Source organism: Stegastes partitus, unplaced genomic scaffold (assembly GCF_000690725.1).
Source record: "Stegastes partitus isolate 25-593 unplaced genomic scaffold, Stegastes_partitus-1.0.2 Scaffold91, whole genome shotgun sequence".
NCBI lineage: Eukaryota > Metazoa > Chordata > Actinopteri > Pomacentridae > Stegastes > Stegastes partitus.
This window is the reverse complement of record NW_007577822.1, coordinates 793,849-817,813: the sequence shown is the minus strand read 5'-3', so window position 1 is coordinate 817,813 and position 23,965 is coordinate 793,849. Positions and strand designations below refer to the sequence as shown.

Genomic DNA, 23,965 nt, shown 5'->3' with positions numbered 1-23,965 from the left:
CCCCCTTCCTCCCCCCTCCTCCCCTCGAATTAAACTGGATTCAACAGATTCCAGTTCACATGAAGCGCTGTGTGGTAAACAGATGGATCTGGCTGCAAAAGGAGTTTCGTATTCAGACTCACACAAGCTGAGAAAATTTCACACCACGAAAATTATGGAAGCAACCCTCGCCCTCCCCCCCTCATCCTCATCCTCCTCCTCCTCTTCCATCTGGCAAGAGGATGGTGTGTGTGAGAGTGTGTGTGTGTGTGTGTGTGTGTGAGCTAATTGCTGGAGCTCAGCTTTGCACCTTTTTAGGGATAATTAAGGACAGACAGAATGAAAGAAAGAACTCTTGGAGTCCGGACTCTTCTAGTGTTTGCTCACATATTCCCTCGCTCTCCTCCCTGTATGTGACGCTGTCTGCCCACCCACTTATAGAGAGAGAGAGGGTAAGAGAGAGGGAGAGAGAGAGAGGGAGAGAGAGAGGGAGAGAGAGAGAGGAGGGACACGGAGCTGCACACAGAGCCAGTCTGTTTTCAGCTCCCAGTTCTCTGCCAGACAGCACTCATCCATCCACCATCACACACTCTCCAACACATCCACTCTCACTGCAACGACAGCTGACAACACCTTTCCATTTTCTCAGCCGCACCAAAGACCTACACAGTCAGACCTAAAAGCGAAGACAAAAAAAAAAGAAAGAGAAAAATCCGATTTTCGTCCTGCTCACACACCGACGCGCAGACACACCAGCTCCGAGGAGGCTGGGTCGAGGCTGGAGAGGGTGACTGGAGAATGGAATGGAACCTCAGAAGGATGGAAAGTGAACTGAGGCACATCAACCCGGACCTGCTGCAGCCCAGCAAGAGCTTCAAGAAGCCCTCCTCAGGCACCATCACCCTTAACGTAGGGGGGTTCCTGTACACGGCTCACCGGACCACCCTCGGCAAGCAGCAGGGGTCCTTCCTGGAAGAGCTGGCCAACGGCAAGAAGCCGGTTCAGCACACCGACTCCATGGGCAACCCCTTCATCGACAGAGACGGTCCGGTTTTTCGCCACGTGCTCAACTACCTCCGCACCGGAGAGCTGCAGCTGCCCGATGACTTCCGGGAGGCGGGGCTCCTGCGACGGGAGGCAGATTTTTATCGTCTGACTGAACTGGTGGAGGCCGTGGTGGAGTGGGAGAGCCAGAGGGCAGCCCTGCGGGAACCTGCGTTTTTGGAGGTGACGGATAGCCACGAGAGGTCGCAGGGTCTCAAGGTGTACTGCAGCGACGCCGGCTTCATCGACAAAGTCAAAGCGCGGCTGGTGCAGATCTCCAAGAGCCGGCTGGACGGCTTTCCGGAAGAGTTCGTGGTGTCGTCCAACGTGATCCAGTTCCGACACTTCATCAAGTCGGAGCCCGGCTCGCGCCTCGTGCTGAAGGAGGACAGCACATTCCTGTGCACACTTGACTGTCTGAAACTAGAAACAGTGATGCTAGCGTTAAGATCCGGCTTCAAGATGGTCACCAGCCTTGACAGCAGCAAAGGCTCGGTGGTGGCGGCCGAGGCCCTGCACTTTGTCAAGTAGAAAGACGGGAAACAGAGGGGAGGAGAGAGGGAGGCAGAGAGGGGGAAGAGTAGTGCCTGATTCCACATCCACACTGCTAATGTAAGGCATTGGTTTGAAAGTCTTGTAAGATGTTCGAAGCTGTAATGTGTCAGTGGGTAGGAGGAGGAGGACAGGTGGGTCGGACCGCTTCACAGAACTGTGTTTATTATCGTTGCTGCACAACAAGTGGTTTACAAACACGAGACGTGAGAAGTTCTGATCTGTATCAGTAGAACGGCATTTTGGCATCAACCTTTGCACTGCTTTGTAAGCTAGTATTAACAGCATTCAAAGCGAGCCGAAGCATCTTAACATTAATGACATCTAAATTGCATCCGGTTAGGTATCGCACAAAGCATCAGTAACACGGAAGAAGAGCCAAACGTGAATCCTTCTTTATAGAAAACAAACGGGAAACTGAGAAACATCGACAGCTTTATCAGTGGGTCTGTTTCTGCAAAGCTTCTGCTGCTTTGTCAACGGCCGCAAAAGCCCTCGAAAACCAGGCGTGACGTGCACCGAGGTGCCATTCAGCTTCTACTACAGTCTGTGTGTGTGCGTTGCTATACACCGTGCGTGCTGTGTTTAGTTGGTTTAATAGCTTGTGTTTAGTTTATTAGCTTCTCTGGAGCTTGAAGGGAAAACCACAGCTCATTAAGGTCGCCTTGGATGGACAAACAAGCCTCACATCCAAATGTCAAGCTAAGTCGAAGTGCAAAGAACTGTGATTATTGTAAGGGCTTTGAATCTAGCATGATGCATGTGCACTAAATAAACTGTGTTTGTTAGTGCTGTGAGCCTCTGTGAAACCAGTGCCACAACAATGCCTTTTACTTTTCAATGTGAATATTTTGCCAATAAAAGTGAGACCAAAACTCTTCTTGGTTCGGTGCCACTGCTTGTCGGTGTAACGAGCCGATAATCAAACGCTGCCTGTGATGATATTTGGTGTTGCTAAGCTACATATTTCATAAAGCACAAGAGTCTTAGAAATGTGTTGGAATCATCTTCCTCGCATCAAGCAGCACAAAACTGATGATCATATATTGGTGACCCACCTGAACCTGCAGACTGTACAGTGAGTAACGGCTACAAACCGAGCCAGACAGGAGCATCGATCGTGTTACGCAGACGCTCGCTTACATGTTTACCAAAACACTCTTCTTGTCTCCATCACAAAATCTTCTTTGCACATGTTAACCACTGTTTTTCTCATCCAGAACATTCAAGACAAAGTGTACAAAAGCAAGAATCAAAGAGACAAAAACAACACAGTGTGTGGCATCTTCTTTGTCGTTACACGTATAAACCATCAGAACAGCAGAGGGTGTAATTTTCCTGGGTTTCATGTGCCGGCTTTCTGCACAACAATCTGTATTGATGGCTTGAATTGTACCAACTAATTAGAATAGTGGTTTACATGAAGGTTTTATGCAGAAGAAATCACAAAAGCACGGCCACTTCATGTTGTGTTTTATTATAGGATTCTTGTAGACACTTTGCTCTACATTATGTACTTAAAATGGGGCCAAAAAGGGGAAAAAAATCCACCATAAAATCAAAACGTATGTCGCACATACAACACAAACCTGCCTGTTTGATTTTGCATTAGAATTGAAGGCTCAACCAGAGAGGGTTTAAAGTTTGAGGAGCGCCAAATTAGATATAAGTGAAATAGTCTTTCATTTTTTTCTCTTGTCGTTGATGATCCTATCCTGAAGTATTCGATCGATGTCTTACAACCCGGGGATCCATCGACACAGCAGTCAGCACTCCTGAATGTTAAACTTTATCCCAGTACAATGTGTTTTTGCTGTTCCTCTCTGTGGTTAATATATATATATACACACACACACTTTACTGTCAGGATGTTCTTTTTACATGTGCTCAGAGGTGCAACTGGATAATTAACCAGAAGACGTGAATTAAACATCCCTTTCCAGCCCGGTGTTAAAGTTAATCATTTGTTTTTTCTGCATTAAACCTGGCTCTTATCTGTAAAATAAAGTAAAATGGTGAAATACATTATTTCTCGGTAGGTATCTGCGTCTTACAGACATCCTGCATGTTCACTTTTGCAAAGTAATCTAGGACAGACTTCTAAGACAGACGACCCAGACTTGTTCGACACAACAGTCGGTACTAATCTGTTTTTTAAAAAAGTAATCACATGAAATAAAGTTTGTCAATTCATTAATTAAAACACGTTCAGCTCTGATTTCACAACACCTGTTGGAGTAACTGACAGTCCGTTGTACCGGCTCGCTGCCACCACTGCAGCAGCTTCACCTGCAGGAGCCTCTGGGAGCCCCTTCAAGTCCTCCCAGTCCTGGTAAAGATACTTGGCATTTTAAAACTAGGCCAGTCTGTGAGATAAATCCTGCCCTTTTCCCTCAAGGAGGATCTCTTTTTATCTCTGCATCGCACTCTGATGTGTGTCATTATCAATGTTGGAAGTAATAAACTGTTTCTTCTGTGGAACTTCTTTCAAACCCAAATTTATGATATTATGGTTGTCAAGAGTGATTCGTTCTTAACAGGAAAAAAAAAGTTTATTCCCCTCTCCTGATTAGTTTTTGTCATAATTAGTCCCCTGTGAGATGATGCAGGAATACCCAGAGTTTGTGACAACCTTCAGAAAACAGTGAGGAAGAAAAAAACGGCAGGAAAAAAAACCTGTTCTCTGGGTAGAAGTATTTTCCAGCACGATGATGTAAACGGACTCTCAGGATGATCTAAAACAGACGCTTTAAGTTCATCCAGTGAAAACTACATGAAATACTGTAAAGTAGATGTGACAAAATAATATACACATTATAAGTGACAAAACATAGTGTACAATTTTAACAAAAACGTTTAAATACCTATTTCTAAATTAAATGAGTTGACTGAGATGGACAGGGGGGAACACATGTAGAAGAGTTATCAAAACAGATGCAACAGGTGCAGAAATAAAGTCTGCAGTAAGAGTCTAGCTCCAAATTATCTTCACAGAAAAGCAAAAAAAAAAACCACACAGCTCAAATTGAAATACAAATTTTCAGAAGAAAGAAAGCTGCTCCACATAAGAACAGAATCATCTATGTTCATCACAGTTATACATCTGAAAGTTTCTTCCATGAAGAAGCGTTAAAATGACCCAGATGTACCTGCACACCATTGCTTCCTGCCTCTACGCCACCCTCCTCGCTGCAGCTTGAGCACGCCTGCTCAAACACTGTAAAACCACTCTGCACTACATGATGACAAGCTGCAGTAATTCAGCCACACAGAAACTAAGTGTGAAGAGGAACAGTGGTACAGAAAGGCCCAAAAACCCTGCAAGTCGGAATATTTCTTTCTGAGACCGTCGTCGGTAAACTGGTGGAAATGCTCTGCTGTGGTGTTGACTGCTTAGTCCACTCAAGACGTGTTTGATAAAAACCACGATCATGACACTTTAACAGGGTAAAAAAAACAACTTGATGTTCACTAGAGGGGGTCTCTAATTAAAGCTCCTCCTGATGTGTAAACTCAGCTTCATTAGCAAAAATCAGTGTGCTGCCCCTTCAAAGAAACACTTATATAATACGCACCCTAAATAAATAAACCTAGAACAAATTAAGTACATGAGAGTACAAATAAAAAAGAACATCAGATGAGTGCATTTTAGAAATGCACAAGTTCAGATATGTGTGTTGGAGTAATACCAATTAAATAATACATCTGACCTCCCACTTCATGAATCAATATGTTGATAATAGGCCGTCAAAAGAAAACCTAATCCTCGTTTGCGATGGCTGCATTTAGGGATGAAAAAGCTGCTCTGGCATCGGGTGATGCTGCCAGTGCCAGAGCACATGCAAAGCAAGCCTAGCCTGGATCACGTCCAAACAATGTGGAGCAGGGATGCATCAAGATCCATTTATGGAAACTTGTGGGAGTGGAAATGTTTAAATTTAATTGTTCCAAACATTGGAAAGCATTCATCTCCTCTTCGAGCTAGAGTGCAAAGACCTTTGTGAACCAAGTTAAATTGCTTCTTCCTGCCTGTTGGACCTCCAACTACGCCGAGTTAAATCTCTGAGCTACTGAGCGTGCACGTCTGAAGAGCAGCGATCAGCCGCCTTTGAATGAAGCGTCTCTCACTTCAGCTCTGACTGTGCTCCCCCTGCACGGCGACTGAAACCATCTGGTCTGGCAGGCGACCGTCACCCCATCACGACTCGTACACCCACATCAACCCCTGACATCTGGCAAGCCTCATCCACAGCCCACTGCTCAAAAACACAGACAACATGTGCAATAAAGTAAAACGTGAGCACCTTCAAGCAGAGATAAGCTTCGAGATGTCAGCCCTCGCTCTGCCACTTTACTGTCAACAACATCAAACCTGAGGCTGTTTTTAATTGCAGATCAACTCCATGCATTTTTTATGACGGTTTGGCTTATTAGTCGCGGGGTCAACGTGATCCACGCCTCGTCATGAGCAACCAGGGTGGCAGCAGGTGCAGGTGAAGAAGCAGCAGCTAGCAGTGAGAAAGATTCAAACCACACCACTACAGGCGTCTTATCTCCGTTGTTTCACCTGTTGCCAGGCAAACTCAACTCCTACATGGTGCGCTTTATAAGCTGCTCTCCCCTCTGTCTCGCTAACACGCCCCTCCTTATCGCGACTCGTCAGCGGCGCGCTGCCGCTCAGCCAGAAAATGACTAACATAGCTCAGATTTTTATCATTAAAGTCCAGAAAGGAGGAGCAGAGGCGAAATGATGAAGAAGAGGGGGAGGGGAGGTCAGGGTCCTTCCACTTCTGCTCTCAGCTCAGACAAAGAGGCAGCAGCAACCATTATACACCAACAATAAGGACACGAGGAACACATGCAAGGAGGCCGGGCCACACCAGAACACTGGGTTTAGGGAATTTCTTCTATGCAAGAGAGGAAACTCTGTGCAGCCAGACATTCAGAAGTCTTCTCTCCAGAGAGCTGCGTTTCTTCCTCGGGGTATAAAAGCTTCTGAAACAGCATTTACACTTAAAGAAATGTACCATGCACCCTCAAATCCACCCGTGAAAATGATTTTTTTCTTCAACAAAAACACTCCAGTGGTGTGAAATCAATATCTTGTTTCAGGAATTTTCAAGACACAAGTAAATATTTTTAATTTAGAGACAACAAAGGCCACCTGCTACCAGTTTATATCACACTAATAGCATAAAGCTGAACACTGCTGCTGTGTTAGTGATGGGATGAGCCGTGTGGGGGTCGTAAAAGTGCACAGAAACATGTGAAGAGAGCAAATAAATAAAAATAAAAGGACGAAATGAGGGCAGGCAGAAATAAAGACAACAGAAGCAGTAAAGAGGGCAGAGCCGAAATAGAAAGAGAGGAAGAGGATCTGTTGGGCAGAGCAGAGGCAGATAGACAGAGCAGTGTGGAGGAGGAAATCAGAGCCAACCTGCCCTCCACCTTTCTACCGCGAGCGTGAAAGTAGTAATCAATGCACTCTGACACGACACGACAGCAGAGGCTGCAACAGACGAGCTGCTGTGTGCACGCGACACTGTGCGTTACACGCATCTTAGCCAGATAATAAAATAAACTCAGCGTCAAAGCCAGTCTCTTTGGAGAGAAGACATTAATGACATGCTCTTTCCAGCCCTGCAGAGTGCACAGGACTTTGAAACAACACTCGGAATAGAAATGAGAAAAAAAAAATCAGAAATTTCCCCTCAGACACGACCGCAGTATGGATGCTCTGGAAAGACTGTATATGTATGAGCATTAATCTAAACAAATCTGCTGCCAAAGCTGTACAACACAAACCCTTATGCTGAGCAAACAACCAGACTGAGAAAAAGGAGGGCTGTAGTAAACATTTACCCAGGACCCCTAAAAGGGCATCATTACAACCTGACCTAAAATATGCACCATTAATCATGCAGAGCTTTGAGACTTCCCTGCTAAATGTGGCCTGAATGTGACAGCACACTCAGCTCAGGGATGATTTGGACAATGCAGAGCAGAAACTCCCCACTGGCAGCCGCACTAATGGAGGGTGAACAGCTTTCTAAGGCAGAACCGGGCAAGTTTGGGTACTGTTGAGTAAAACCCTCCCACGCGTTACGAAACGATTTGGTTTCTCAGACATCTCTCACGAAGGGAATACGGACATATGGACTGTGTGGCCTGTGTGTGGAGAAAACCTCTGTGCTGTCAGATGTGAACAACACTCCCTAATGACATTTTTTTTTTTTTTTTAGCCAAAACCAGCCGGAGTTTCCAACCAGCTCATGCACTAACAGTAATGTGATGCTCCTCATTCATGGGTTATTGTGCACGACTCCCTACGAAGGCGTCGAGTCCACCTCTAAAAACCCGCTGGTGCAGGTCGGCTCAGCTCCTGGACGTTAACTACGGAAAAGAGCTGTTAGAGTAAATTGGATTCTTCATCTGAAACGCTGCGGTGAGGAGAGAGGAATAAAGCACCAGCACAAGCTCTCTGACTCAAATAAGATGGATTGCTGAAATGGAAGCGGTAATTTTAGAGAAATAATGCAAATGACATTAGAAGAAAACATGTCAGATCACATTTCACTAGCTGCTATTGTGTAATGGCTTTGCGTACATTTACTCCTAAAGGACCCAGAGGTATAGAAACACACTTAAACAAGATGACAAACATGGTGTTAACTGTAAACTCGAAGGAAAAAAAAAAAATCTATTAACATAATGGGCTTGGTAGGCACAACACCGAGGGTCATGAAAACAACAAAACCTCATTATTTTCCATCTGCGATTTCTTCAGAACTCGAGTTAAAGAGGTTACTTGTCTTAGATTTGCTTAGAAAGTCAGGGTCTGCAATACAATAAACCTACAAAGGAACACAGGAAACAAATGAGAGTGAAGGCAAAACACAGGGAGAGGTCATAAAATAATAATAAAAAAGAGACGGCAGACAGGGAGAAGATATTTTACGACAACTTTACATCTAAGGAGTTGCTATCTTGGCTCCATAGATATTTAGATTAGATAAAACTTTATTGATCCCTTTGGTGGGGTACCTCAGGGAAATTGTGTACTGCATTACGTTAACACAAAAACAACATTGACTGAACTACCGTTGGTATCGAACGTGGCTCAGTAGCTAAACAATGTTTGGCTTTATTAAGTCTCCAATGAGAATCGTTGGTCAAAGCAACAACAAAACAGAAGACACCAAACTTATATAAACCTCAAGCTTTCTGTTTTGGGACTACATCGCCATAGAAAGGCAGACGGAACAATGAAATGCTGTGTATCTGCGCTGAGCTCCATCTTCTAGAAACGGTGACGAAGAGCGCTGACTGTCAGTAAGCTGTGTGTTTACACGCCTTCATCTGTTGTCTCAAACAAAACCTGCTCGGGTAAAATGTTCAGCATAAGCGACCGTGTTAAGAAGTGAACCGCCGTCGCCATCCTGAAAACCCTCAGTTAAGCCTGATATCACTTCCCCAACTTCGAATTCTTAGTGGAGGCCTCTGTCCAGGTTCACAACACAGACAAATATTAATAGTAGGGCTGGGCCACAGCATACTGGTGTTTTGGTCCGGTCTAATGCACATGGAGCGAGAAGCATGGCGGCGACTGAGGAGGAGGGCGAATGCATCGACCGACACAGTAGGGCTGGACCTGGATATCAGAATATTTGGTCGTTGTGATGGTGTCCACATTTTGAGAGCCGGATATTTGCCAACAACCCTCCCCTGTTTAATGCACATCAGAAACAGCTGCTTGCTAAATGGAAAAGAAACTGTTCTTGTTTTTATTTGCAGCAATAAAGTTGTGCAGTTTTGAAGCATTTTGTCTGGCGTCAGTTACATGGATATCGCAAATTTTCTCATTTATATCATGATAATTATTTTTGCCCTGCCCTAATTAATAACACAACTAAGTTGAGGTAATCCACATACATGTTCAGTAAATCTCAAACATGCTAGGCTCCACTGTAAACGGTGCTGCCAACCTTATTTCAGAAATACGTGAGGAAAACAACATGAAAAGAGCTGAACATTTCTACCCCTCAACCAGCCCTGAAACCCTTTGGAAATCCCTGCAACGTGCATTACCGAAAAACCTTTTCAGTCTTTCAGCAACCTAATGACAGAGGCGCACATTGTGTCTGCTGGTGACAGCGCGTCACATTTTGGCCCTCTGTCATTATTCTGGGCGTCACGTGTCCGCTGTGTGGGAGCCCAGCAGGGGTTGGATGAACCTTTATTTCAAGAGGCCAAACAGAAACGAGAACACAGATGACATTTCTGCAGCTAAACAATTGCTGGCTTACTCTCATGTTTTCACCTTGGGCGATAACAAACATGCATCTCCGTGAAGAATAGCAGACCGGTGATTCAGCCCTGCGCTTTCCTGTGACTACAGGGAAAAATAAATGTGAGCGGTGCAATTTTTGAACAACCTGCAGGGTGCAAACACTGATTTTTTTATCTACAAATCCAGACTTTTAAGTGGTGAAGCATGACAGATATTTTGCGCTTAGCGATGGGTTAATATCGAAAAAACAACAGCAGCGAAGCACATGAAAGACAACCACAGCCTCTGAGTACTATACAATCATCTTTCCTATATTTCAGTGATGTTAAGCGACAACCTTCCTGTTCTCACTTATCAGAGCGCTTTACACTGAAACGCTCACATTAGGCCACATTTCAACTCTGCCACACATTTTCTCTCGGTTTTATACGATTAATATGAGCAATATCTTTATCAAATAAATGCTACTAATACTCTTATTTCTTCTGTATCATTGCATAATGTACTCCACCACCAGGTGCACTCAGCTTCAACTGTCCACCCCATTTACATCAATGAGGCCAGACACTTCACTGGGTAATGCAGTACAGGTCAACAGCACCATAAACTGAAGCCTGAAAGCAGAATTAACACCTCTCTCTAACAGTTTCAACAAGACTGACCAGCGTAACCTCCATGAAGATCAGGCTTATAACAGGACCGTAGTATTACTGCATCAGTTTTAGCTGTTTGTAACCAATAAATTGAGTTCATGGAGACGAGGCTACGCCGTCACGATTCTTCTTAATTTGTGAGAAATTGAACAAGCACTAAATGTGTTTCTGATTCCTACAGAGCGGCACAGTACAGGGCACTTAAAATTGGTGTGCTAATTAGAAACAAAGGATTCTTATGGTGTGAATGTGACCTGAATAAATGAGAGGAGGGGAGCTGTTGGAACAAGCTCAAGCCGGAGTCTAGAAATGAAAAAAACATTACAAAAAAAACAACAAATATCTGGGTGGCTACGTCTTCATTCCAACAATACAAATCAGGCCTATGACCAAAATTATAACCCCAATTATTTTCATCTGTAGTGAGATCACAGTTACTTAAAATGCACCTCGATGGTGGAGAAACCTTCGGTCTCCACTGGGTTACTGCAGCCATTCTTCTGCCCTGTGCCGTCAGTCATAGATGCAGAGAGAGTTTAAGTGGACAACAAAAGCTCAGTGGTTTTCTGGAGCTACAGACACTAAACCAGCCCATTTAGAACAGGACTAAAGCCAGGTGTTCTACCATCACGGTGAACTGGACCATCCTTCCAGTATTTAAGCTGTAAAATAGGAAGACGCTCTCTGGGGACATGTGGGACTTTCATTATTTGCTGAAAAGGGCCACAATGCGGGACCTGTAACGTGTGATTAACTGTGCAGCCCCTACACCTATGACGCTATATTTTGAGAACGGTATTTTTCCACATAATTTCTGGCAGCGCTCTGAGAGAGCGGTGTAATTGGAGAGAGCTGACAGCTTCAACCAGCCCTGACGGAGAGTATGCCCAAGAGCCCTGAGCTTTCCGAAAGCAGGAACTCTGAAGCCTCTCACTGGATTAATGTTGGCACAGCACAGCCTTAACTCCCCTAACAAAACACAGAACAACTGCTCCTTGACGTCAGTCATGAAAACAGCCCAACCGTACGACTATTAGAGCACAGCTTCCACCGCAGCCAGAGGACGGCTGAGAGCTGAAGACGATTGCCAACAGCTCGTACTATAAGTCGGCTGAATCCTCCTGAATGAAGGCAGATATATTCAAGCATGGGCTGTTATTGTCGTCTGACTACAAAGTCATGCTTTTTCAAGAGGCATCCAGTCAAGAGATATGCTTTAAACCCTCAGCAATTCATGAACCACACTTTTGGAATGAACCTACAAAGCTAAGCCAGCCACACTCCTTCAATAAAACACCTACGACAGTCTGCCCAGGATCCAGCCAGCAGCCTCACAGTTCCAAAGGTTTTGTGCATGAAGCTACTGCACAGCGCGGATCTCAAATAATAACATAGTAGGACAACAGCCATGTATTTGTTTTACACAAAATAAGCAAATGTTAATTTCTACTCTGTTGTTTTGACGCTTCACAGACCTCTGAACTCTGCTTTTGTCAGAGATTCTCTCTCTGAGGTCTGATTCTGGTAAATAACTGTTTCCTGACTGAAATATCAAAGAGCCCATCAGTATTTGTCAGTGAGCCTGTAGGTCACATAGTAAATACAGACCTGCAAAATGGAAGGTGGTGCTGCTGATTCCTAAAGTATATTTATCATCTTTTAAAGAACGTCTTGTTAGCAATCATAGTATTTTTAAGATACACCACTATATCAGGGATGATCTTCGTTACTGTCAAAAACCTGTTTTCCTTTTCGTACCACACTGCTCTGTTATTGTGATGTTTGTGGGGCGTCAGAGGTCGGTCATGACACAATCAAGAAGAGAAAAAGCAAAAAACAAAGCTGGCATAATATAATAGAACCACATCAGCCTGATGTTGCCCAAGGTGGCCCACAAATCCATCAGCATGCGCGCTTCAAGTGCAGCACCTGAAGGAATATTCAGCACAGCGTGGGAGTACCGTCACCCCACAATGCTCCTCACTACAGTAAATATGCTCATCTTTTTGCTACCAAACCTTGTTGATTAGGTCTGCTAAACCTCTATGCACCAAATCAAAGGATGAGCAATTATTTTTTAAGCTTCTTTGAAACTGTAGGTTAAGGATTTAATAAGGTTAAATTATACTGTATGTTCTGAGGAGACTGTGAATCAGTAATTACTGGTGTGATGACTCACAATTTTTTGTTCCTTTGTGAGACTCAGAAGGTGAACGGATGGTATCCGCATGACTGGTTCTCTGGGTGAAGCTCGGAGGAGGAGGTGTGATGGAGTGGGGGGACTTTACTGGTCACACTGCTGCCGATTTATTTAGAATTCAAGGCAACACCTCACCAGCACGGCTACCACAACATTCTGCAGCAACACATCGTCCCATCTGGTTTGGTGGGACCATCGTTTATTTCTTCCAACAGGACGATACGCCAGAACACGCCTCCAGGCTCCCTGAAAGCGGCATTACAGTGCTGCATTGATAAACTGGCCTCTGGACACACCCGACCTAAACAATGGTTTGGGATGAGCTCGGCTGCAGAGCGAAGGCAAAGCAGCCAATCAGCGCTCAGCATGTGGGAACCCCTTCAACGCTGCTGGAGAAGCTCCAGGTGACGGCCTCGTGAAGCTGGCTCAGAGAACGGAGAGAGCGCAATGTCTTCCAACGAGTAGGCGTGTCAACACTTGTGACTGGCGCTGTATGTTATGAACCAGCCGTTATTTTTTTCCAAATGAACTTCAAAATGCTTTTTTTTTTTCTGTCAGTTTGATGTGGTTGACAGCTCGAGCAAAGACAATATCCACAAGCCATTTGATTAAAAAGAATACAGTACTTTAGTTGTCAAATCTGTCCAAAACTGACCCAGAATCTGAAAGGAAATGTATTCAGGCTGCAGAAACAACCTGTATAATCCTTAAAGGGCCTAAAAAACCAGGTGGCGCTCTTTTAATCTGCTGGATCACCACAGCAACTCATGCTGCACACATAACCTGCTCTAGAGGAGGTTTGGGATTTAAATCCGCTGTAGGAAGCACCACACTTCATCATTTCCATTCCTGATGACATTCTTTATGAGCACTATAGATCTTCATGTGCTTCGTTGTCATAGGAACTTCCATGAATCAGTTGGTGATGCATAAAGTGCATAAATGTGATTATATGATTATATGGGCCTGATTTGCAGCCAACTCACTGCTGGTGTTGCAGCTAACAGAACACATATAAGAGAATAGATTAGTCTACTAGTATCAATAACATTACTTTCACTTTGATTTGACCAAAAATGTGATTTCCAAATACCATTTATAGTGTCAGAACTAAACGCGCTTCTTGATTCTCATGTTTAAATGAATGAAGTTCAGGAGCTCTAATGTGCAGCTGTCATGAGTCACTCATAAAATAAATGTATTAACTCATCATGTGCAGTAACAGCACTTTTTACTGCCTTCAATTTTTGTTCCTCTTAACCGAAGTGGGTTCCAGACGATGGGTCCATTTGGTGCAGATGAATCAAACGACAATAATTCATAATGTCATGATGAAATTCTTTTTGAGGGGATTTAACTTCTGGTTATCATCAGCAGCTCACGTACGAGAACTTTAAGACCAGGGTTTGGATTTATGTACCTCAAAGCAGTAGTGCTTCAGAGTCAATTCATTTTTTCATAGGCACACATAAGGACCGACTGTTTATTGTGTTGATATTTAGGTGTGACCGCCTAACAGTTGTGGCATGTTACCAATAAAATGGCTAACAATAACAATAATAATAAAAATAACTAATAATAATAATAATAATAATAATAATAATAATAATAAATTGGGAGCATTTTCTGTGTGTTGTTAGATTTTTCTCAAATACATTTCTCGACGTGGCATTGTGTCTCAGTTAAATGTGAAAGCTGCCTTTAAAAAAAAACAGACATCTAATACATAACACTGTGCAGATGCTCGTGATTACGCTGTTTGACAATTACAGATTAACAGCGAACATCAGGTTTGGTGTCAGTGCTTCACAAAAACATCTTCCTGGAGAACATCGTACGTCCACTGTGTGCCTAATGGACCCGAATCAATCCAGCAAAAACAAATCAATCCAGCAAAAAGAACAAAAAAACTAAACAGTGTTCAGAAAGTATGCAGAACACGTCTTCAGTAAATCCTGGAATCTGTTCAGTTTGTCGATTCAACAGCGTGAACACAGACGTCATGTTCTGTGTGTTTAAGTCATTTGAAAGGACTCCAGACTTGCAAAGTTTCCGTGAAAAGCTTCACAGCTGAAGTAAAGTCCTACTGTAACAGAGCAGCACATTACATCTGGCTTTCTGTTCTCCTCTGCACGCTTCTGTGGCAGCTAAGCCTGTTGCTTAGCAACCTCTTAATCAATACCTGGTCCTTTGCCGGAACAAAGCAGAACAACGAGAGAGGAAATAATGAAGGAACATTTAGCTAGCAGCCTAACAGTACAAAAGCCGTGTCAGACACCATCCGTGCGCGTCTCAATCATTGACGGTCACCATTAGCAACCCCGTGCTAACGCTGAACGGTGAATACTTACATAGCAGAGGTGGAGGAATGCATTATACAGAGTGTGAACTGCTTGAATTATGAAGATTAAGCGCCGTGTGGCTGCTGAGTTATATATATCCTAACAAAATGGACGTAGAGAGATGTTAAGGGGGAATAAATGCTTGTTTGGTCACATAACGACTAAAGTCACCGAGTACAAACGGCACATCGTCGACACACAGCCGGACCGATCCTCTGAACTGGAGACTCAACGTTTAACAAGTTGGAGTCTTTTAGGTTCCTTCATCTTCATATTTGTACTTTATGTTGTAGTGGTAGATCAGCATCAGTAATGCAATCTGTTTCTGACTTCAAAACATTACATTTAACATTTAATATTCATGCATTTCTAAGAACACGCCGACTGAAGATCGTATCGTATAAAGATTTTTAAACATTTGTAGGCTGATGATCGTTTATATAATTTCCTAAAGTTCTCACATGTTAATCGAATATTTCAAAATGTAAACCTGCTTTATCCGAGGTGTCAAAAATTGGTAAATTTGGAGTAGGTGTGAGGGAAAAAGTGTGAGTGCGAGTGCAGATGAAGTGTGTATGGTGGAGTTGGGTTGGAAAGCAGCTGTATGTTTGTGTGCATTGAGGAGAGGAAGACTGTGGGAAAGTGAGTGGGAGCCCGGTGTCATACAGTACACCTTCCAGTGGGCGAGTGGAGGTGGAGCCGAGCGCCGGTCAGGTAAATAGAGACTACACACCACCGCATCTCGGAGGACATTATCCTACTTCATGTTTCCAGTGCACTTTCACAGCCAAGCCAGCCATCTGGAGCACTGACACCTTTAAGAAAGAGGTTTCTACGCCTCCTGAATGCTGTGTTTCCACATTCACAAACACAAGATTATAATCCTGATGATCCCCGCTGACACCTGCACCACCACCCACCGGCTCTGTAGTTTTACTTAAGTCTGAGTGGGTTTTTTTTTTGTTGTTTATTTTTTATTTTTAAGGATTTATAAACCTGAGGAATGAGCAGTGGACAGCACACTGAGGTGTTGCTGTTATGATGGAGGGGGAAATAAAATAAAATAAAAGCCTTGGAAAAGAGAAACAGAAAAATCCATTATCACATGTAGGAGGTATTAACACGCATGCAAGTGTGGGTGCATGTAAAGTGCACGAGGGCGGTGACAGAATAAACCCTGATGAGGAGGAAGCTTTGTTTCAACTTTTATTACAGTTCAGGCAGCTGTCTGACTGGGACGCAGACATGGCCGATAGCGCTGACGCAACATCGCAATAATGAGGTTTTTTTAAGAATTGATGAAGGAAGTTTATTAAAAAATTTTTATTATTAAGTTACAGAGTCAACGTTAAAGACGAAAACTCACTTTGTTGGTGTGCTGCTCTGATTGGACGACTGAGATGCTAAGAAAACTGAAGAATATGAGAATTCTCCAGCAGCTTCTGAACCACCACTTTACTTAAGCAGATTTCCTGGCGTTAGCTCATCTTGCTGAGCATCTACAGACCACATCTCTTGGTCTTTTTCCACCTGTGACGAGTTGTCCCCACCGAGCACGCCCTCCTGATGAACTTTTAGTAAATTAAAGCTACTCACGTCTCTCCCCCTTCATTCCATTTTTGTTTGTCTTCACTGCAAATAATCTGGGACAAGATTTAAAATCTATCAACAGATAATTTGACTTGTTTTAAAAGCTATTAGTCCTTGATTTTACAGTACAATCTTAAATTGAGCATTAAAAATCTTATTTCAAGATTTCTTATCAAGTAAAATTTACTTGCTGCATGAACAGATAATTTCACTTGTTTTAAGTCATTTTCTTCTCAGATTTTATATCTTATATTTGGACTTCCCTTTTTTGCATTGTTGTTGTTTTATTTGTTTTTCAGCACCTGTCATTCGAGCCCTCACCTTTTTTTTTCTACACCTTGTTTAGGAAAGGTTTTATGTGTGTTTTCCCACTACAGAGGAAAGAGTTTGGTTTGCTAAATGATAAAAATGATCATCTTGCAGCTCTAGTTTAGATCATACCATAAAGGTTTCCTCTTAAGATGTTCTGTGTTCTGCTTTCTGACCTCCAGGCGATGACGTTTTACAAGGAGGGAATGTAAGGACGCTTTTATTTTCCAAAATTAAACCAAATCAAGAACAGTTTGGATATTGGATAACTATTTCTGGATGCATCAACAGGTGCAGGGTGCTGAGGACAAATCCACCACAAGTTAAGGCTGTGAACAGTTTTGCACAAGAAAACAGATCACACGACTGATTTCACACTGTGTTTACAGCATATAAATATAATCCATATCGGTTTCAACGCCCTACAAAATTTAAACAAAATGCCTCTATTTTTGCCCATTTGAAGTGCCATTAGTAAATATAGCGCACTGATATCTATTTTCTTTCCCACACAGTCATAAAAGGTTCCATTCAGCCATTTAAAAGGATTGCATAATACGCTCGAGTTTAAAATGCTGCAGGATATATTTGTTTTTTTTGTACACACAATGCTGGATGAGGAAGTGGGAACTGATGGACTGACGGATAAAGAAAAAAATTAAGGTGCACTCGACATAATGGTTTTTATATTTCTGTTATTTATTGTACACTAGAGCTATATAATTATCATTAGATTTCGCTAACAGCATAATTGCACACACACACACACACACACATACAGCCACAACTATAAAACCACAACAGGTGATGGAAATAACTGGGATAGATGAGGCAGCAGGCAAACAGACTGACTTTTGACTTACTGAACATAGTAAAAACGGGCAAGTGAAAGGATCTGAGTGACCCTGACAGGAGCTGAATCGTGACACCTGAGTGAGAGCATCTCCACAACATCAGGTGTTCCCAGTATGCAGAACAAAAACAGTTCAAAGGACGACCAGTCAAAAGGAGCCATGTGTGCTAAACGCTCCACAGAAGAGCTACAGCAGCACACATTAATGAAAAAGCTTAATATTGGTAACGATAGAAAAGTTTCGGCACACACAGCTCATTGCAGCTCGTTGCGTAGCCGCAGATCAGACAGAGGCCCATGCTGACCAGCTGCCCACCGCCTGAAACGCCTACAATGGGCACACGAGTATCAGAACTGCACCACGAGCAATGGAAGAAGATGGCATGGTCTGGTGAATCATGGTTTTGTTTTTACACCGTGTGGACGGCCAGGTGCGTATGCATCACTTTCCTGGGGACAAGATGGCAGCAGCAGGATGTGCTGAGGAAAGAAGCTAGCGGAGGCAGCGTGACTCTCTGGACACGGTTATATGAGGAGACCTTGGGTTAGCTCAACGCGTTACCACCTACCTGAACCCTCATGTGGTCCACGTACATCCCGTCATAGCTAAAGCACTTCCTGATGGCAGTGGCCTCAGTGTGGACTCGGCCTTGTCTCGGGCAAATCAACCATCTGTGGGATGTGCTGGAGAAACACGTTCCCAAAGGTCCCGCTGAAGAGCTTGGAGGACTTAAAGGATGTGCTGCTACATCCTGGAGCCTGACTCAACAGGACAGGTCTTGTGGAGGACCTGCACACCATCAGACAGCTGGTCTAATATAGTTTCTCTTGCATTGCAGCGTTCCCACTGCTGCTCTGCTGTTACCAGAAACAATCTATAGACGTGCTGTTAGGTGGTCGATGCCTCGTCGGACACTGTGTTCAGCTGCGTAATGAGAAAATTATTCAGCTGTTTTCCTGTTTCTACTGATTGTTTTTCTTCATTTAAACGAACATGCTGATCGATTGGTATTGACTCCCCTTGTTTGTTTGTTTGTTTGTTTGTTTGTTTAGGTGTACAGCTCAGAGCTGGACACACACTTAGAGTCCACTTTTCTGTCCATTCCTGCTGTAGGAGCAGGAAGGTTGGATCTGCAACTTACCAAACTACGGCAGCTCTCCAGGTTTTGGTAGCTGATTTATTACAATCTTGGCAAATACTTAATGCAACATCTGTCCTTTGACCTGACGGGTAACTTCCAGTATATTTTAATTACATCATCATTTTGTGCTCATGTGGTGTATTTCATTATTTTTCACAACTAATTTGTGTTTAAATAAAACAAATCCTACACCATGAGCTCACTCTGTGATGCCTCTCAGCACCCTGGACGTGATCCGAATTGGGCCCAGCGGAGCTAAAACGATTCACACTCTGGCTGTTGTGTGAAATGGACTCAGAATGCACCGGAGGTCTGAACCGCCGACGTCACAGATGCAAATTAAAACTACTACACATGGGACTAAATTTAAACCTCACTACTCTCAGGAAAATCTATAGGCATGTATAGGCAGTCTGGTTTGGCTCCAGCGCCCCCTACCTGTCAACAACGGGAAGGGAAGAGAAAATGACAACTGCTCAAGTTTTACTTTACAATAATGTGTTTAACGTTACGGCAGCCTGCTTCAGAATATTTTCACTTCCGTAAAAGTTTAAATATTCTGAAGAACATGATGCTTTAGTTTTCCCGTCTAACTGTAATCACAACTCCAGCCTTTTCCCTCTCCACACCACACACTGCTCCACTTGGATTCAGTCTTTCCACTGCGGATACAGTTTTGGTCTCCAGTCAACATGTGCCTTCAACTAATTTGGTCACATCTGGGGAGAGCTCAAAATATGCTCTCTTGTTTTTAAAGCCAACACCACCCAATTATGTGCACCCTTAGCAGCGTCTGAAAACAACTACAAGAAGCAGTGATTTTATTTTTATTGAGCGCTGGACCTCCTGCAGGGACAGAACTGCTCTTGACATTTTGCTGATTTGAGCAACACATTCCCTGCTATTTATTTACCTTCTCACAAAATTAAAGTTTTCACTGAATCAGGGCGGCGTTTCAGCTTTAATTTTTATTCCACATCAGTCACTTTTTATTCTACTTTCTTCCATTTGTTTAATCTTCAGTAATTCCCTTTGCTATTGTCTTGAAATAATGATTAAATCCAGTTGCTAATTATTTAATTTTCTAAGTCTACTGTATGAAACGGCGCTATCCTGTTAAAGGAACACCCAAATCTGTTGTAATTCTCAGGTCACACGCTCGCAGACACCCGACCATACAGTTGCAACTATTTTTAAGCTCTTGGTCTGATGCAAATCCCTGCAAATCCCTCTGGCTCAGAAAGCAGGATGACACATCGCGCCTGGCAGCGAGCGTCCTCCTCAAATCAGAAGCCACTCTGAGCATTCTCATGAATTTTACAGTGCAATCACTGTATAATATATCAAAAGGAGCTTTCTGTCAGAGCAAGTAAACGTTGGAGACGTGAAGAAGTCGGCCTGCTCAAATCAGTTACGTGAGATCTTAGTAAAATTCCTCCGTGAGTGTTTGTTGGCCATCAGCAGAGCAGCTCCGTGATTAGTCTTGAACAGCTCAATATATTTACAGGCAGCAGAAAAGTGGCTTCAGCAACAGCAACAAGTCAATCTGGAAAACAACAAAAGGTGGAACAAACGTGCAAGAGTTTCACCCAGCCCATGAACCATGTGTCTAATCTAAATGACACGTCTTCCTTTTATCGTGGGATAAGGCAGCATCCCCATTCTGAATCTGCACTATGTTTCTGTTTTTTTGTTTTTTGTATTACAGGCAAACAAAACAGAACATCAGAATTCATATCTGTCAAGGACCTGGACTTTTGTTGAGCCACAAAAACCAAATTGCCTCGTGCACCATCGCAGGAATCACACACGCTGTCAAACCTATTTCAGGTTGAACCCTCTGGCCGCCGATCAGGATGACATTTTTCAGCACAGAAGAGACAAAAGAAGAGACGAGGGCCGGAGCAGCTCATCTGGAGACTGACCTGTGTCGCTCTGGCTGAAGACAGCCATGGTCTGTCCGCCCACCGTGTGCATGGTGAAGGGATGATCCCTCGGGACCTGCAGCGATGCATCCGACTCCCCTGCAGCGGCCAGAGCAGTCAGCTCCTCGTCCAGGCTGAAACGCACCTGAGAAACAGAGCTTACTCAAAAAAAGGTCAAATACGATAGTACGGACCTTTATCGAGTCCTGTGAGGATTATCGATCAATGCAGCAGAAAATAACGACGGGATGCAATTGAGAAGAAAAACAACATGAAAGCTAAGGCCAATAAGTGTGCTACTAAATACGTAAAGTATAAATGTGTATTCTTAGCAACAGGTAGTAAAGAGCTGCTGAGTTTAAGACGGTAATGTTTAGAGCTAAAAACAAAACAAGAGGCTCATCTGATTACAATTTAACATTCATGTCATTTAACCCACAGACAGAAATAGGACAGTATGACTGAACAATATGCATGAAAACAAAATCATAAAAACCTAATAATCATATATATACACACAAAAATATTCAGGTTACCAAACATGCATGTTCTGGAGAATATAGTTTGTTGGCCAAAGCATCTCTGTTGTATCACAATGCCTCATTTATAAGAGCACTTTGTCCCTCATTATGTCAAAACCTTTACCCTCCAGTGTTTGGGTGGGATTTGATTTCAAAACTATTTTTCTGAATTGTTCGGCCCGACTGTGCAGCGTTACATGGAGCCGTCTCACCTCTGTCTTGCCTTGTTTCCTGCAGGAGAATCAGAAGACAGACAAAGTGTGCATCACTGATACTGACAAAACTAATGATCACAACTAAATAATCCGACCGTCCTCAAAACACAGGAAAAATGACAACAGTAGGAAACTTAACAGTAGCTAGAAGCTCAAATATTTGGCATTTTTGCTCTTTAACAAATAAAATAAAACCAACTAAGTAGAACCAAGAGACACGAGTACATCACTCCTGTTTTAAGAACACGACACAGGCCGCCGCTAAGTTTTAGACTTAGTTTTACTTCTAAAGCCTTTCATGTTGCTGACATTTCAGCACCAGCGAGCACTTTGAGGACCTCGATCAGGGGTCTGCTGGCTGGAAACTCAGAGCGGCTCAGAAATGCTGCGCCTGAGGAAATCAGACGGGCTGAGTCAGTGATCTTTATCACACTGCAAAGTCTGTCGTGGATTTATCTGAGCTTTAATTTCCTTTGAGATATCTTTTATTTCTTTTCATAATAGTCGTACCTTTTTCTAACGTTACGCTGTTTTTTTATGCAACAAATTGTGTTTTTATGTCTCTATGATTTGGACTTTGTAGCTTAGATTTTGAAAAGTGCTCCACAAATGAAGATTATTATCATTTATTATTTTTTTAACTATTAGGTGACTCATTTGGTGACTAACTAACGCACAATGGATAAATCCTTGCAGGTGTCATATTGATCACTATAATTGATCAAAAACAAACCCAGGATGAGGGTTGAACATACTTTCCAATGATAATCTTTCCAACTTCTCCTTTTTCTGAGGCTTTGTCCCACTGCTGAGATAAATACTTGGGAACCTGGTGAGAGACGAACCACAGGTGAAGAGGACAAGGGTTACCTGGGTTTAATTTAATTTATAAGAACAACCACTGATCAAACAGAGCTGTTTTTTTCGGTCTATTTGTGTAAATCAACTACTAAGAGCGTTAAAAGTCGTCTTGTTCCAGGAGTTAGTCTGCGACCGACTCGTCTGACGTGACTTTGGCTGATTTTCGGGTGAACGAACCTTGACGAGCCAAACGCCTTTGCTCTGTTTCACTCCAGACAGATTCACCTCCGTTTTCTCGGACATGTTTCAGGTCAGTGCGGATCGCTGAATGAATCAGGTGTTCAGCAGCAGCAGCAGCAGCAGCAGCGACGCTTCAATTTACTCAGCGGGAGCCAATTAGAGCGCGCGAGCTTCAAAATAAAACCGTTCACGAAACACAGTGACGTCACCTCAACACGCGCACCCACAGATGAGAGTGGGGCTTAACCTAAACCTAAACCTTTTTTATTATCATTATTTTTAATCCATCTGCAACAGGCTGTAGTAGATTTACTTTTTAATCTTCCTGCTTTTTAAATTTTCATTCCTATAGATGCCTGAAATCCATGAATCTTCCTCCACTGTGGTCAGCTGCACATCTTCATCATATCACCAGGATTTAATTTTTATTCTATGTAAAAACGTTTGCATTTAAATTACTGTAACATTGATGTTTATCTCACAAGTGAAGGGTTCAGGGTGTTTGTAATGTGAACACTACTCTAGGAGCTACACCACAGCTTTAATAAACACCAAGAGAGCAAAGTCAGATTCATTTAACACTGAATACTGTTTGAAAAGTCAGTTTCAGCTGCAGTTTAGCTCATTTAGGATGGAAACTATTTTGAATTGTAAAATTATTTCCATTTTCAGCATCTAAATTTGAGCCGATTCAAAATTGAAATGGTAAATTCAGCTCACAACAGCAAAAATCTGATTAAAAAACACTGAAATGACACCTATAAATATGCCTGACACTGAAACCAGACTGTAGGTACCCGTTAGGATTGATCACAACCGACAATGAATCGACATCAATTCAACCGTTGTCTAAAAATCCAGTCTAAGTTTTATTTTATCGCATTAAATATTAAAAATAAATGCCGAATAAGTATTGTTTTCCAAAAAATAAAAGGAAATCTGCATCTAAGTTTCAGCCAAATCAAAAATGAAATGTTAAAATGTTCAATTTCAAAAGAAAAACTCTTTCCGACAAGTTGCCTTTAAACAAGTCTCAGAAGTTTTCTGCTGAAATACATCCTAACAGGTTTAAAATGGACAAAAATACAGCATCCCTGGTCCAGAAACATGTTGAGGTTAATTGGTGATTGTAAATTGTCCGTAGGTGTGAATGTGAGTGTGCTTGGTTGTCTGTCTCTAAGTGTAGCCCTGTGATAGACTGGTTACCTGTCCAGGTGAACCTGCCTTATGGCTAAATCACTCCAATATCACAGCTTGTCACTGTGTAGAGTAGTTTTACGGAGCCATGGGTGAGCTGGTGTGCTCAAGT

At 42.9% G+C, this 23,965-nt stretch overlaps 2 protein-coding genes across 2 annotated transcripts in view; one reads left to right on the top strand and one right to left on the bottom strand.

Moving 5' to 3' along the window:
- Nucleotides 1-22,719, bottom strand: part of LOC103353985 (general transcription factor IIF subunit 2-like) — a 50,450-nt gene extending 27,731 nt beyond the window's left edge. Inside the window, exons 1-4 of the mRNA XM_008277202.1 lie at nt 22,654-22,719; nt 22,371-22,444; nt 21,613-21,631; nt 20,880-21,024 (exon numbers count right to left, since the gene is read on the bottom strand). Coding sequence (XP_008275424.1) covers nt 20,880-21,024; nt 21,613-21,631; nt 22,371-22,444; nt 22,654-22,719 — 304 coding nt within the window. The remainder of the gene's footprint in view (nt 1-20,879; nt 21,025-21,612; nt 21,632-22,370; nt 22,445-22,653) is intronic.
- On the top strand, nt 484-2,450 carry kctd4 (potassium channel tetramerization domain containing 4). Its single transcript, XM_008277201.1, has one exon. The coding sequence runs from the start codon at nt 778-780 to the stop codon at nt 1,552-1,554; it is 777 nt and encodes a 258-aa protein (XP_008275423.1). The 5' UTR covers nt 484-777; the 3' UTR covers nt 1,555-2,450.
- Nucleotides 22,720-23,965: the final 1,246 nt, after the last annotated feature.